Source organism: Suncus etruscus, chromosome 13 (assembly GCF_024139225.1).
Source record: "Suncus etruscus isolate mSunEtr1 chromosome 13, mSunEtr1.pri.cur, whole genome shotgun sequence".
In the NCBI taxonomy this organism is placed as follows: Eukaryota; Metazoa; Chordata; class Mammalia; order Eulipotyphla; family Soricidae; genus Suncus; species Suncus etruscus.
The window spans coordinates 11,538,613-11,555,055 of record NC_064860.1 but is presented as its reverse complement, the minus strand read 5'-3'; the positions used below and the strand labels follow the sequence as shown (position 1 = coordinate 11,555,055).

The 16,443-nt window shown below is 35.1% G+C and overlaps 1 protein-coding gene across 1 annotated transcript in view; it reads right to left on the bottom strand.

The window, feature by feature from the left end:
- Positions 1-413: 413 nt before the first annotated feature.
- The window catches only part of HDAC9 (histone deacetylase 9), a 950,572-nt gene continuing 934,542 nt past the window's right edge, over positions 414-16,443 (bottom strand). The window contains exon 27 of the mRNA XM_049785709.1: positions 414-509. Within this exon, the coding sequence (XP_049641666.1) occupies positions 470-509 (40 nt within the window). The 3' untranslated portion in view covers positions 414-469. The remainder of the gene's footprint in view (positions 510-16,443) is intronic.

The window sequence follows — 16,443 nt, the reverse complement described above, 5'->3', positions numbered from 1 at the left end:
GACAAAAAATGCACTCAGTTTTGAAACAAAACAAAACAAAACAACGGATCAGAATGTCAGGAATGAGTATTTCTCAGGTTTTGCCCCTGGATTTTGCTGGCTCTGATAGTTTATGTAATTAACAGTATCTAATGTTGTTTTGGATGTTGCTAGTTCATCATTTGAACCTGAGAAGTGGCTTGCCCAGCATATGAAAAGCATGCTGGAAGCAGTTTCTTCCAATCGTGGTTTACTGTAACTTTAGAATCACAGCGGTTACATTTAAGGAATATTTAATGCCCTTTCAAGTCCATCCAAAGAACAAGTGAAGCTGCTGTTCAGAATTTTGTGCCCAGTGTTTATGTTCCATCGATTCTGTGCCACCCAGGCAGCAGACAAGACATGTCTGAGGGTGCTGGGTTGGAGGGGATACACAATGATGTCACACACAGGAAATATCGGGAGTGGGTTTGTGGGGGAACTGGGCACTTCACAAGGCTGGATCCTCTTCCATAGGTTCTCCAGCAGTTCTGTAAAAATAAACAGGCAATCAGAATACGGCATAAGAGTACACAATGACATTGTAGATTTTCATGCATAATCAAAGCTGATTTTTCAGCTCTCTCCGATGTTTATTTGTGCTATTCCGTTATCCATAAATAGAGTTTCTTTCCTAGGATGTATAAACAAATGTCAAGTGGAAAAACATTTTAGATCCAAGCAATCATTGGAAATGTTCCTGTTTATATTAAAACATGTCAGAATATTTTATAACTGTAGATTCAGAAACGTACATGTTTTGTGTCTCTCAGAGACCAATCATTTATTGAAAAATTAACTAAGATATTTCACTTGAACAGCAATGGCAGGGATTTCCTAGGGAATCAGTTCGCTCCACATGAGCTAAGGCCCTTCCTAGCTGCTGGAGGAGACTCCCGAGGACTGGTTTTCGCTTCTGTTCTTTCATAACTGGATTGGCTGTCTGCCGGAGGCATTACAAATCAAATTCTGAATTTGATTAGCAAATCGCTGTTACAGACCCAACGTTTTTACAAGAAATGCACTATGGTAATGTGTAAATAGTTTTTATTCGGCATCATCTGTGGGGAATTCTACCCTGATAAAACCAAAACTAATTGCTTGGAAATTTATACTTGAGATTTGACCTTAATTTAGTAACCATCTCAGGGCTTTTTAAGGCAAACTCTTATTATGATTTTTAATGTACTCAAAGGGACAAATGGGAATAGAAATCCAAAAGTCTTGGGTAGTTGGACTGTCAACGGAAGAATGCTAGTAGGACTGGGGAGGCTGGAGTGGTGGAATTGGTTTGAGGTCTTCTGTTTTGTTACTGTTGTAATTTATAAGTTAATGTGATCATATTTTTATGAAGCAGTAAGAAGCTATAAGAAAAAATAGCTTCTTATAGAACTAATGAAAACTAATTAACAATAAAGTACATATCAATTGACCTGTAAACCAGAAGAATTGAGGGACAAGTTATTTAATATGTTGTATTTGTTCTTTGTGCTTCTATCATGCATAAAATTGTGTTGACTGGCAAATACATTCAGAATTATGGCCAAGCTATCTAATAAACACAGTATTTGTCTGATGGCTATCATTGTGTGATCGAATAATCGGTAGGCCTTTTATCCATGTTTTTTGTCTATTTGAGAGTATTATATAATTTATATTATGTTGGAAAAATTGCTATTAAGATCTTGAAATTTATGTAGACAAATCAGCTTTTTACATTGTGTTAGTTTACAATTTTATTAGGAAAAATATGTGAATTCATGTACTTTTAAATGCATCAATTAGTATTTTAATAGGATTTCTAAAATAAAGAATATGTTAATATCTTATTCCTGAAATAAATTAAAAAATAATTGTGACACATCTTCTAAAAAAATGAGAAGCATTATTTTACATTGCCCAAGTGACTCACTTTTGTTTGCATGAAATTCCAGCCCAATATTTCAATGAGCTACTTTTTAAAATATGTTTGTTGGGAAATATTATATATTCACCTATATCTGTACATCTCTTCCCAACTTTTAAATGAGTAATTTGAGGTTTTGGCATTGTTGAGGTTCTGTGATTACTTAAAATTTTTGAAAATAAATTGAATATTTTAAAATATTTAATAATTTGTATTTTAATATTTAATATTTTTGTTTTTAAATAAATGGTATCTTTATTTAAACACCATAATTACAAACATGACTAGTTTGGTATTATTCATAAAAAGAACATCCCCCCTTCACCAATGCAACATTCCCATCATTGATGCAGCCATCTCTCCCTCCCACACACACACCCTGGTCTGTATTGAGAGTGGCTTTCTAGTTCCTTCACATATTGACTTTGTCATAATAGTTCTTAGTGTAGTTATTTATCTAACTGCACTCAGCACTCTTTGTGGTGATTTCATATATTCCATGTACATCCACGTATAGGACAATTTTATGACTTCATCTCTCCTGATGGCTGAATAATATTTAATTGTGTATATGTACCAGAGTTTAGCCATTCATCTGTTGAAGGGCATTTGTTGGTTGTTTTCAGATTCTGGCTATTGTAAATAGTGCTGCAATGAATATAGGTGTGAGGAAGGGATTTTTGTATTGCGTTTTTGAGTTCCTAGGTTATATCCTTAGGAGTGGTATAGCAGGATAATATGAGAACTCAATTTCCAGTTTTTTGAAGAATCTCCATATTGCTTTCCATAAAGGTTGGACTAAACTACATTCCCATCAATAGTGAATGAGAGTTTCTTTTTCCCCACATCCCCGCCAGTACTGATTGTTCTTGTTATTTGTGATGTTTGCCGGTCTTTGTGGTATGACATGGTACTTCATTGGTGTTTTGATTTGCATCTACCTGATAATTAGTGACATGGAATATTTTTTCATGTGTCTGCTGGCCATTTGTATTTCTTCCTTGAGAAATTGTTCATTTCTTCTCCCCCCTTTTTAATGGGGTTAGATGATTTTTCTTGTTAAGTTCTGTCAGTAACTTGTATATATTAGATATTAGCCTTTTATCTAGTGGGTATTGGGTGAATAGCTTCTCCTATACTATGGGTGGGTTTTATATCCTAGGCATTATTTCTTTTGATGTGGAGAAGTTTTGAACCTTAATATAGTACTATCTGTTTATCTCTGCTTCTACTTGTTTGGAGAGTGCTGCTTGCTCCTGGAAGATTCCTTTAGACTCAATGTCTTGGAGTGTTTTACCTATGTGTTGTTCTATATACCTTATGGTTTTGGGTCTGATATCATGGGTTTGAATCCATTTGAATTTGATGTTTGTGCATGATGTTAGATGGAGATCTGAGGTCTTTTTTTTTTTTTTTTGCAAGTATCTGACCAGTTGTCACAACACCACTTGTTGAAGAGGCTTTCCTTGCTCCATTTTGAATTCATTGCCCCTTTATCAAAGGTTAGTTGATTGTATGCCTGGGGAACAGTCTCTGAATACTTTAGTCCCGCGATGGCGAACCTATGGCATGCGTGCCAGTGGTGGCATATGAAGGCCTTGCAGCTGACATGCAGGAAGGTCTGCAGTTAAGATAAGCAGCACATGCCGCATAGTTTTTAGATACTTCAGTCTTGTTATTAAGGTTTAATTGACATGATGACACTTTCGAGGAAATTCTTTGGTTTTGTGTGGCAGTTTGTGCATGCAGGCTCAAAAAGTTTAGCCGTCACTGCTCTAGTCTATTCCATTGATCTGAGTGTCTGTCTTTATTCTAATATCCTGTGGTCTTAATCACTATAGCTTTGTAATACAATTTAAAGTTGGGGAAAATGATACCTCCAATCTACTTTTACCCAAGGGTAGCTATTCATAGGTATTTATTGTTCCAGATGAATGTCAAGATGATTTGATCTTCTTCTTTAAAGAATGTCATGGTTATCTTTAGAGGGATTACATTACATCTGCATAATACTTTGAGGAGTATTGACATTTTAATGATGTTAATCCTTCCCATCCAAGAGCAGGAAATGTGTCTCCATTTTCATGTGTTCTCTTTTATTTCTTGAAGTAGGGTCTTGTAGTTTTTGTTGGATAGGTCCCTCACATCTTTAATTAAGATTATTCCAAGATATTTGAGTTTGTGGGACACAAATGTGAATGGAATTGTTTTGATAATGTCAATTTCTTCCCTATCATAATTGGTGTACAAGAAGGCCATTGATTTTTGCATGTTAGTTTTGTAGCCTGCCACTTTGCTATTTGAATCTATTGTTTCTAGAAGCTTTTTTTTGGTAGAGTCTTTTAGGTTTTCTAAAATAGTATCATGTCATCAGCAAATAGTGAGATCTTGATTTCTTCCTTTCCTACCTGGATGCCTTTATATCTTTTTCTTGCCTAATCACTATATCAAGAACTTCCAACACTATGTTGAATAGGAGTGGTGAGAGAGGGGAGCTTTGTCTTGTACCAGATTTTAGAGGAAAGGATTTTAGTTTTTCTCCATTGAGAATAATAATTTCCATTTGCTTGTGGTAGTTGACCTTGACTATATTGAGAAAAGTTCCTTTCATTCCCATCTTGATGAGAGTTTTTATCAAGAATGGGTGTTGGACATCATCAAATGATTTCTCTGCAGCTATTGATATGATCATATTGTTTTATTTTTCTTTTTGAGGAAATTGTGTATTATGTTGATTGATTTATGTATGTTAAACCATCCTTGCATTCCTGGAATTAGTCTTACTTGCTTGTGGTGTATTACCTTCTTGATGAGGCATTGGATTCTATTTGTCAGAATTTTGTTGAGGATCTTTGCATCTGTGTTGATCAGGTATATTGATTTGTAGTTTTCTTTTATTGAAGCATCTCTACTTAGTTTTGGTATGAAGGGAATGTCAGCTTCATAAAAACTATTTGGGAGTATTCCTGATTCTTTAATTTAAGGAAATAGCCTAATGAGGATTTGTAGAATTTTCTCTTGAAAGGTTTGAAAAAATTCATTAATGAATTGATTTGGGCCTGGACTTTTGTTTTTGGAAAGATTTTTGATGACCATTTTAATTTCCTCAGTAGTGATGGATCTATTTAGATATGCTAGATCATCCTGGTTTAATCGTGGAAGATTACGCGTCTAAGAACTTACTCATTTCTTCTAGGTTATGTTTTGTGGCATAGAGTTTCTTGAAGTAGTCTCTGATTACCATTTGAATCTACAGTATCTGTAGTGGTCTCTCACTTTTCATTTCTAATCTGGTTTATGAGGTTTCTCTCTTTTTGTGTGTGTGTGTGTGTGTGTGTGTGTGTGTGTGTGTGTGTGAGTGTGAGTCTTGCTAGTGGTTTATCAATCTTATTTATTTTTTTTCAAAGAACCAACTTTTGCTTTTATTAATCTTTCAGATTGTTTTTTGGTTTTCCACTTCATTGATTTCTGCTCTAAGCATTGTTATTTCCTACTGCCTACCTAATTTTGGTTCCTTTTGTTGATTATTTTCTATTTTATAAGCTGTGTCATTAAGCATATTATATTGGCCACTTCTTCCTTTACAATATGTGCATCTAAAGTTATAAATTTTCCTCTTAGTACTGCATTTGCTGTGTCCCATTAGTTCTGACAATTTGTGTCTTCATTATCATTTGTTTCCAGGATTGATTTGATTTCCTCTTTGTTTTCACCTCTGACCCACTGGTTGTTCAGTAGTGAGCTGTTTAATTTCCAGGTGTTAAAGTTTTCTTTGTGTTTCACTTTAAATTTCAGTGCCTTATGATCTGAAAAGCTAGTCTGTACAATTTTTGTTCTCTTGACTTTATTGAGATATGTTTTATGTGCCAGCATGTGGTCTATCCTGAAGAATAACCCCTGTGCATTGGAGCACAATGTATATACACTAGTCCACTTTCTTCCATTTCTCTTATCAAATATATTATATTCATGTTGGGTTTCAACCTGATTGACCTAAAAAGGGATGACAGGGTAGTGTTGATATTTCCCACTAGTATTGTGTTGCTATTGATTTCTTCTTTCAGATTTGTCAACAATTTATTAGATATTTTGCTGGTCTCTCATTGGGTGTGTGAATGTTTAGAATTTTTATTTTTGTACATATGCTTTGATTTTATTCTATCTCACTGATTCTGTCTACAATTGCTGTTATTCTGTTATCTTTTTTTTGACGTTTCGTTTCATCAGATTTTTCAGTCCTGTTATTTCAGTTTGGAGTTTTCTGATCTCTATCCTCAGATCCTCTTAGTTTTTGTTTGTGGGTTGTTCAACTCAGTCCATGCTTTCTTTGAGTTTTATTTCTTCTCTAAACTCCTTATCTTAGAGGTCAATTAGGTGGTTGGTACTTTTCTGGTCATCAGAACTGCCATCTTCATTCTCTATGCATGGTGTTGGCCTGTAATGTATCCCCATTGTTACACTTGTATTGTGATATTTTCTATATACGCAAACACTATATACTTAGTTGTTTCTACTTATTGTGCTGGGGTTCATTGGCTAGGTGATCTGCCTAGCTGTGAAGCATAATGGCCATGGTCTCTGGCTCTGCCCTTTATGGGCGGGACAGTTCTCCTCTGAAGAAGTGTCCTGTGGGAATGCTCTGGGTGGGGTAGTTCAAGGTTCAGCACACAGTAGAGAAGAGAAAAGTCAGTTCACAATGTCTGCCTTGTGCCAAAGCAAAGAGCAGGGATTAATCCTTTGAATTAACTTTGAATTTACAGAATGCTCAACAATTTAGTGCATTTATCAAGAAGATGGAAGCAAAGCTAGAAAGAATAGATTGCATTCAACTAAGGGGTTTTTCGCTGCAAAATGATGACCAAAACAAAAGGAGACTGCACAGATTGATAAAGAATATTAATCCACCACTAATCTGACAAAGCATTTATATACAAGATACGTAAAGCTCTGGTAGAATATTTTAAGATAAATAAATCAACCCCATCAATAAAATAGGAAACATATAAAGAGGACAGAAAATGATAGTAAAATGGTTAGGGGTTTGCTTTACATGTGGCCACCATGAGTGATCTCTGAAACCAGAATCAGGAGTAACATCTGAGCACTGCCAGCTGAGCCACCTTCCCAGTAGCAGCAGCATCAACAACAACAAACAAACACAAACAATAAAAAAGGGTATATAGGAAAAATTCTCTGCCTCATCTAAGATAGGGAAAGGAAAATAAAAATAGCAATGATATTTCATATCACACCAGTGAAGCAGGCATATATCACAAAATTAAGAATCAAGCAGTGTTGGCATAGCTGTGAGGGAAAAGAGTTTGTTTGATTGTTGGTGATAATGCCAACAATGGCTCCACTTTTTAAGAAAACAATAAAGGGGCCCGGAGAGATAGCACAGTAGCATTTGCCTTGCAAGCAACCGATCCAGAACCAAAGGTGGTTGGTTCGAATCCCGGTGTCCCATATGGTCCCCCGTGCCTGCCAGGAGCTATTTCTGAGCAGACAGCCAGGAGTAACCCCTGAGCACCGCCGGATGTGACCCAAAAACCAAAAACAAAAATAATAAAGGTACCTTTCATAAATAGGAATTCAACTATAATATATACCCAACACTTCCTCTTATTAGCATCTACCCTGAAAACCAAAAATATCTTCAGAAAAATATTTCTATTCCTATGTTCATTGTAGCAAACTATTATTTACAGTAGTCAAATTCTGGAAACAACCTGTGCCCAAGATAGATGACTAGATAAAGAAACTACAGTATGTATACATAATGGTATATTACTAAAAACTATTAATGATAGAGTTCTATGCATTAAACCTACTAGTACTCAGCATTAAGAAACATTAAAATTATGAAATTTTTTTGTTACATGGATGAATCTGGAGAGTATCATGCTGTGTGAAGTTAGAAAGAACAGAGAAAAATGATCTCTCTCATATATGAGATATAAAGTAACATAGTAAGGAAACACAAAATACCCAGACAACAAAATTGAGATCTGGTCTTCAGTAGGAAGCTTTCTACAGTGGTAGGGGTAGACAGGGGGAAACTGGGGCAATGGTTGGCAAGAGAGTAGATATTTGGTTGAGAGTGTAGTAGTGTTGGAATGTTTAATGGTAGGTTTAATGCATGAAACCCTACCATTAATAGTTTTTAGATCACATGGTGCTTATAATAAAATTTAAGAAATGTTTTATGGCAGGGGAAGTTCTTAGGATAACTTGGTAAAGTCCCTTTCATTTAGGCAGTAGTTGATCCAAGGGAGTCCACTTATTCAGGTTTTCTTTAAAGCCCAAATATGTGGCTGCATTTTGCTGGAGGTAATTCTCCACTTGGGTGAGTCAAAACAGCATTTCCATATTCTTAAATCGCCTCTGCACCTGTCCTGGATTAATAACATACTTAGTTAATTCTAGACATTTTGAGTCCATTAAGAAATTTGTGGTTAAAAGGGCCTGGTGTTTGTGACAATAGCTAGCATCTATGCCCCCACCCCCCTTCCCCTGTACTTTTGCAAATCTTCCTTTTATGTAGTGGTCAGGTTCCACTCGTCACTTCTTGTTAGTATCTTCTAAAAGTGCTTCTTTGTCTTGAGAATGCCATGAAATTTATCTCTGTAGTTCTGACTTTATATCACCTCTTAAGTTCAAAGAAAATGAGCTTTGATCCCATTATATGAGACCACATTTTACTCTCCTCCTTTATTAGATTTGGCGTTGTATATACATTAACACTTCCAGATAGTGTTTCTTTGTCTAATATAGAAGACCACTTAGTGATTTTTACAAAGTTGGCGTAGTGGCTATTAAATTTTTGCTATTTGTCAAAGCTTTGTTTGTGTTACTTCTGCAAGTACTGCAAGTTTGTGTTACTTCTGTTTGTGTTACTTCAATGAGAACCTTGTATTTGAAACTTGTATTTGAGTTAAAGCCTTTTAAAGAGTGTTAGATGTTCATTTAATTAAATGTATTGGCTATATCATAACATTCTCTTCTGATACATAAGATTTCATTTGAAAGATCTTGTGTGAGTCTTATAGTATTCTCTCATATCTGAACTTTTACTTTGCCTTTTGCTACTCATAGAATTCTATCACATCTTTGGCTTTTGCCATGTTAATAACAATATGACTTTGTGATCTTTGGGGCTTATTTTGTTTGGAACTCATTGAGATTGTTGGATTTGGGTATGATTTGATACTCAGTTTTTAAAAGTTCTTGGCCCTAATATATTTTACCAATACTTTTCTAAAGTCTCTCTTTTCTCCCCTTCGGGAAATCCTATAAAGCAAATATAATTACTCTTGAATGTGTCATAAATTCCTTGAATTTTCTTCTTTTTTTGGGGGAGGGGGAGCCACATCCGGTGACACACAAGGGTTACTCCTGGTTATAAACTCAGAAATAGCTCCTGGCTTGGGGGATCAATGAGATGCTGGGGATCAAACCAAGGTCCATCCGCAGGTCAGCTGCGTGCAAAACAAATGCCCTCCCACTGTACTATTGCTCCGGCCCCAGTTTTCTTCATTTTTATTGGCTCTTATTTTTGAAGTTGTTTGAAGTTTTCTTGCATCTTATGCTCAAAAATATACTGCTTTTATGACTCAGATTGTCATGCTGATACATGTTTTCAGTTTACTCACAATGCACTCTTTAGTTTACTGTGTTTGAAAGGATGATTTTTCAGGCTTTCTCTTTTTTTCTATCTCAGCTCTCTTCTATAGTTTGATTTTTTTATTTCAGTGGATATCTTCTTCATGATCATCTTGAAGTTTTTATCAAATTATTTATGTAGTGCTTCTGTGTCCTTCCTAAACTTTTGTCTTTGTCCATTAATTCAGGTGAAATTACTCCACTTCTCGATTGTGTCTGGTGCTGTGTGAGAGAATTTGGGTTAGGGTCTGGTTCCATGCAGATCTGCGTGGCTGTATTTGGTGTCTGTTTGCAAAGAACTCACAGAGACGAGGCCTGGTTTGTGTTTCTCTGGATCACTATTGGGAATACTACACTACAAGGTTAGTGGGTCAATTAACTGTAACCTTAAGAATAGACTGGACAGATTTGTTACTCACTATTCTTAATTGCTTATTATGCCTGACCATGGCTTCATGTTCCATGGAGCCTTGCTTCAAGAGCCCTTGATAGAACATGAATGGCCAAATAGGTTCAATATCCATATGTTTATCTGTTTATCTGCGCACTATCCTGCAGTCTAAGTTGACCTAAGAAGCATTTTGGCTCTATCCCAAGTCTGAAAAAACCTAGTCTCTCACTAAAAGTTAAACTGAAAGTACTGAGGGTTTACGTCAATTAGAGAGGATTCAGTATGAGTAACTTGTTTTTTCCCGGGATAGCAGATATTCATCAGACTTTGCTGCTCCTAGGGTTGCAGTAGTGGCACTTGCCCATGGGCAGTTTCCATTCAGATAGGATTAAAAGCTCCCTGCTGTTGTGCTGGGCTCAGTCTGTGTACAGATTCTAGCATTAGATTCAAAATTATGGCACCAGTCAGCATGCTCCTTTGGGCAATGCTCCACCCATATATTCTCGACATCTCCCTCTCCTTTTCTGGCTCTCTATTCCTTAGCAGTGAAGCTTCTCTCATTTGATAGCTTCTCCTTCATGTTTCATAACAAAAAGTCTATGAGCAATGGCCCCAGGTCTCTATCTTTCAATCTCAGCAAGGTCCCACATAATATTCTGCTTTTAATTCATGTTTCTGCACCCTAAAACTTTAACGTTTGTGGAGGGAGCAAGAAAGCCCTCTCATTTTTCTTCTTTTAGGGAACATCTTGGCATCTCCTGTTTATTCTTTGTCATCTATAGATAATATTCAACATACCTCATGTTTTCCTTATTTTAAAATTGATGTGTACTTGGACATTTTCTGTGACATGAATCCTGTTACTAATGCTACAATGAATATAAATGAATATAAAATGAAAGTACAAGGTTTTTGCAAGATATTGATTTTTGATTTATATATACATATATGTTTATTTTCTATATATTCAGAAGTGGATTTACTAGGTTATATAGGACATCTTTGCTAATTATTTTCAAAGATTTTTTGTCTTTTGGCCCACACCTAGTGTCACTCTGGGATTAATCCTTGCTCTATATGTAGAGATCACTCTTGGCTGGACCCAGGGGATTATATGGAGTGTCAGTGATCAAACTAGGACGTAGTGTACTAGCTCTTCAGCCTTAATTTAATTTCTTGAGTAACCTTTATACTATTTTCAATACTGGATACACCAATTTTCAAAGTTATCATCAATTTTCAAAGATTCATCCTTCTTTACAAAAATCACCCATATTTATTAGAAAATGCATTACTATAGGCATATACTGGTAGTTTTCACATGCATTTTCCTGTTTATTTTTTTCTAATTTTGGATATTTTATAATCTGTAGACCATTTGAATGTCTTCATTAAAAAGTCCTTATCTTGGTCCTTTATCCATGTATTAAATCGAATTAATTACTTTTTGACTTGATATATTATATCTGTATATTTTTATAATAATTTCTTCTCAGTTACAGTTACATGGGTTCAAAATATTTTCTTCTCTGAGTAGGTTGCTTTTGAGTTTTCTTGATTGTTTCTTTTGCTTTCAGTTTTTAATATGATACAATTGAATTTGTTTATATTTTTTATTACTTGTGTTCTGCTGCTATACTAAAAAAATTTGTCCTGATAAAATAAATGAGTTGGTTTTATTGTCAGAGTTTTAGTTATGTAAATACATTTTGAGCAACTTGTTTTTGTCTAGAACAGCTTCTACTTTCCATCTTTTGTATATGGTGATCAAAATTTATTAGGATATTTTATTGAAGAGATTATCATTCCCCACAGCATATTCTTGGATTCACTGTCAAATATTTGTTCATCCTTTATACTCATATTTTGGCTTTCATCTCTATTCCAATTGTCTATGTGTCTAGTTTTTCGTCATTGCTATGCTGTTTTGATCTCTACAGCTATGTTACATTATTTGAAATCCAAACACAAAATGTCTTAAATTTGCTTTTCTTCAAGATAATGTTAGGGGTTTTTTTTTTTTTGATTCTTATTCTACATTTTGGGATTACTTTTATTATATATGTACAGATTAATTGGGATTTTGATAGTATTTGTACTGAATCTAGAGATGATTTGGGCTACACTGTAACAAGAATAGTTATGTTCTACATGAATACAAAATCTTTTTCCAGTTATTTGTATCTTCTTCAATCTAGTTAACTAGTGTCTTCAAGTTTCTGGTGTATATATTTATGTAATAAATGTATACCCTATTTGTATTCTACATTTCTTCTGAATTTTTGATTAGTAAAATATTTTTCTGATGCAGTCTTTTACTTTGATAATCTTTTCATTATTTCTTAGTTTTTATAACTCTCTGGGAAACTTTAGAAAAATTATTGAAAATTGAGTGGATTTTTAATACTTTTTTCCTTTCTGTTGGAAGAATTTATCCTGCCTCATATGTCACCTTGGTGGTGTCATGTTTTCCTGATTCTTCATCCTTTCTTAGAATTCTGAGTCTTTTTAGTGGGACAAGATACCTTATTTATTCTGCAACATCAACTATGGTAATGTGCTTGGTGAGCAGCATAAAAGATCCTGGTAGGCTTTCTGGGTTTTAACCAGGATAGGCAGTGGTGGTGACAGAAGCCAGTGGTTTGAACACATTTTATTGCTAAGGTAGTTGTAGATGCTGTACAGTGGTAGGAAGACAGAGACCAATATAATAATAATTATAATAATATAATATTAGGGACCAGGAAGATCATGGTCAACTGTGCCTTCATGGAAGATATGAGAACACTGACTATAGACATGAAAATTTGTGATGTGTGTATGATAATGAAGCCAGTCTTAGAGTTTAGAACAGCAGGTGCTTATCTGCAGGTAAGCCTAGTGGAACATGTCAATGACAGAATAAATTCAGAACTTAGCCACAAGCAGTGTTTGTTGCCTTTAATATCATCATGCACTTTTATGGTAGAAATGTCGCATTATGGGCATAAACATAGTAGTAGATGCAATAACAGGAGCTGGACTCTAAAGTTTTAGAACTGCATTGACAAATGGCAGGGAACTCATTAGTGCAAGCCAAAGAACAGATTGAATCCTGATGAAATGGAAACTGTGAGGTTCTAGCTCATGATATGGTCTTTCATGGTTGCAAAGTCTTGCCGAGGTAGTCACCATGACAATTGGGAATCACATCAATGGTGATAACTGAGGCATGGCTGCAAAATTTGAGTGACTCTTTGAGCTCATGCATACTGGTGGGAATCAGCTGTACAGTCTAAGCTAATGCTGTTCATTCATGTGGCCACAGATACTGGGATTAATAGCCAATATGTATTCTAGTCTTAGGCTACATACTAAGGTGGGAGTGGAGAAGATCTAAACTGTAGAATTGGAAAATGTATTGGATCAAAACCTTAGCAATGAAATAAATATGTTGGGAGTTCAACACACTTGTACTGGCCCCTGGTTTCTAAGCAGTGAAAATTACTTGGGGACTTACAGCATCATTGTTACTCTTGTGTTACTGATTCTGGCAGCCCCTGTCCCTGTTCCTTATTATTATTTATCTCTATATGTCTTAACTTTGTCCATCTCTCTATGCAGTGAAGCTGAAGTGTGTGTGTGTTTTTCATTGTGCTTTTCCTATCTTAGCTAGAACTCTTTCTGACCTTCAAGTTCCCTTTTGCACTATATAGTGACAGCAGAAGGATAAAATGATGATAGAAAAAACTGTCATTGCTTTATTTTTGGTGTTTTTCTGAGCTATTCTGAGGCTTTGTATTCACAGTCCTGGAAAAGTTTCTTAAACAGATTCATAAATCTTTCAGATTGTTTTTTCATAGACAGTTCTGTATGGATAAACATAATATTGGACAAAATGTTTTGGTTCTTCAGGTAATGCTTTCTCTTCAAAATTCTCCCATTTGTTTTATTATATATAAATATATATACATTATATTTATATATAAATATATATAAATATATGTTAATCAATAATTAATATAAATATTATATAATATTAGTATATTATATTATATTATATATTATAGTATATTATATTAGCATATTATATAATATTTATTATGTATATATTACTATTGCTTCAAACTGGCTGTGCTCAGGGATTATTCCTGGCTCTGTGCTGAGGGGTAACTTCTGGCTACTGCTCAGGGAACCATATATGGGGCTGGGGATCCAAGTGGATTGGCCCAATCCAATAAATCACCTTGCCCACAGTATTATCATAAATTTTCTTATTTCTAACCCAACTCCACAGCATAAAGACTTAGTCCAGCGTCAACATTTGCATCTTACATAAAGAATATTGTCATATATGTAAAGAGCACATCTCTTCTCTTGGTAGATGATCTATGAACTTCCCAGATACACGTTTCCTAGCTATATTCTGGAAGTCTGAGCAGGATCTATTACTGCAACATAGTCACTCACAAAAATAGAACCTCATCTGATATCATTTTTCCATTTAAAATAATTTTACACTAAGCACGTTTTGGAAAATGGACAATTCATTGCTTCCCACCTCATATTGATGATAGTAGGAAGAATTGCCATTTATTTAATATTTTGGAAGAGCCTGGGAAAAATAGGTAGTATGATGACATTTTGGTATAAATAGCTCTTAACTTATTTGTAATGAAGTTTTGTGTTGGGAAGAGTTTTAATTGGTATTTTCTTTTTTTTTTTTTGTGGTTTTTGGGTCACACCCGGCAGTGCTCAGGGGTTACTCCTGGCTGTCTGCTCAGAAATTGCTCCTGGCAGGCATGGGGGACCATATGGGACTCTGGGATTCGAACCGATGACCTCTTGCATGAAAGGCAAATGCCTTACCTCCATGCTATCTCTCCAGCCCTTTAATTGGTATTTTTATTTTATTATTCAGTGATTGGTATGTTCAGATTTTCTTTTTCCTGATTTTTGTCTAAGGAGGTTGAATAATTGAAAACCGCATTCATTTCTTCTAGAGTCTTTATCTCAGTGGCGTAAAGTTGTTGTTAGTAATTCTTTTGACATTGTGTATTTCTATAAAGTTGTTTTAATTTCTCTTACATCCTAATATGATGTATTTGATTTCTCTTTTTTTTCCTTGTGAGTCAGCTGAGAATGTTTTTCTCAAAAACTAAAACAAAAGATGCTATGATTTTATTTACCCTGATTTTTTCTTGAGTTTTTTGTTTGTTTATTTTTGGGTGAGTCATGGTTGTACTCAGGGGTTACTGCTGACTTTGTGCTCAGAAGTCACTCCTAGCAGGCTTAGAAGGGCCATACTAAGTACCTGAGATTGAGCTTGAGTCAGCTGTGTGCAAGACAAGCATCTCACTGCTGTATTATTGTTCTAGCTCCATTTTTCTAGTTTCTTAATATTAAGTTAGGTTATTAACTTAAGGTTTTTTTGCATTTCCTAATGTAAGCCTGTACTGGTGAGCACTTATCCATTTGTACTGCTTTGTTATATGCTATAAGTTCTGATAGTTTGTGATTTTTTCTTTTCATTAATTTTACTCACAATAAAAAACTTGTGAAGCAATATTTTTATAAAACTTTGAAGTATCAACAAATTAAATACCCATTTACAGGGGCATGGGGAAATACATTAGGACATTTTATGTACTAGAATAATGAACAGTAATAAAAATGAACAAATTAATTCTGGTATGGATTTAAAATATATAATGTGTTAAACATTAAGTGGAATGCAAGAAGTCAAATATAATGTAGTATTTCTGACATTACTATCTTAACATTAAAACTCAAGTATATTCAAACTAAGCTAGAATGTTTAAAGCTATAAAAAGAAAATAAGTTAAACTTTGCCTCTGGAGGTAGCCTCACTGAATGAGATTTTCTGAATGATGTTTTCCTTTCTTTGTTTTTTATTCGATTTGGGGCCAAACTCGGCTACCTCCAGGGGGTTACTCCTAGCTCTACACACAGAAATCACTCCTGGCAGGCTCAGGGGACGATTTGGGATACCTGGGATTAAACCCAAATCAGACACGTGAAAGGCAAACACCCCACCTGCTGTACTATTGCTCTAGTTCCAGTAATGTTTTCCTTCATCTTTTCTTGGACAGTGCTTAGGTGCGTATGGCAGAGGTAATTTTTTTTTAAATTTTGCCCATAATATTTTATGTCCTTCATCTTCAGTTTCAAAAAAAATAAAATGTTGTCATAGATGGAGCTCAGATCAGAACATAAGCAAAATAAGTATTAGAGAAGAGGGATAAAATTAAGAAAACACTTGGTGCCAGAGCAGAGGCACAAGCAGTAAGACATCTGCCTGGCCTACACTAGACTAGGACGAACTACAGTTCAATCACCCGGCGTCCTATATGGTCCCCCAAACCAGGAGCGATTTCTGAGTGCTTAGCCAGGAGTAACCTCTGAGTGTCATTGGGTGTGGCCAAAAAAATTAAGGAAACAGTTCATTGTTCAGAGATTATATGAT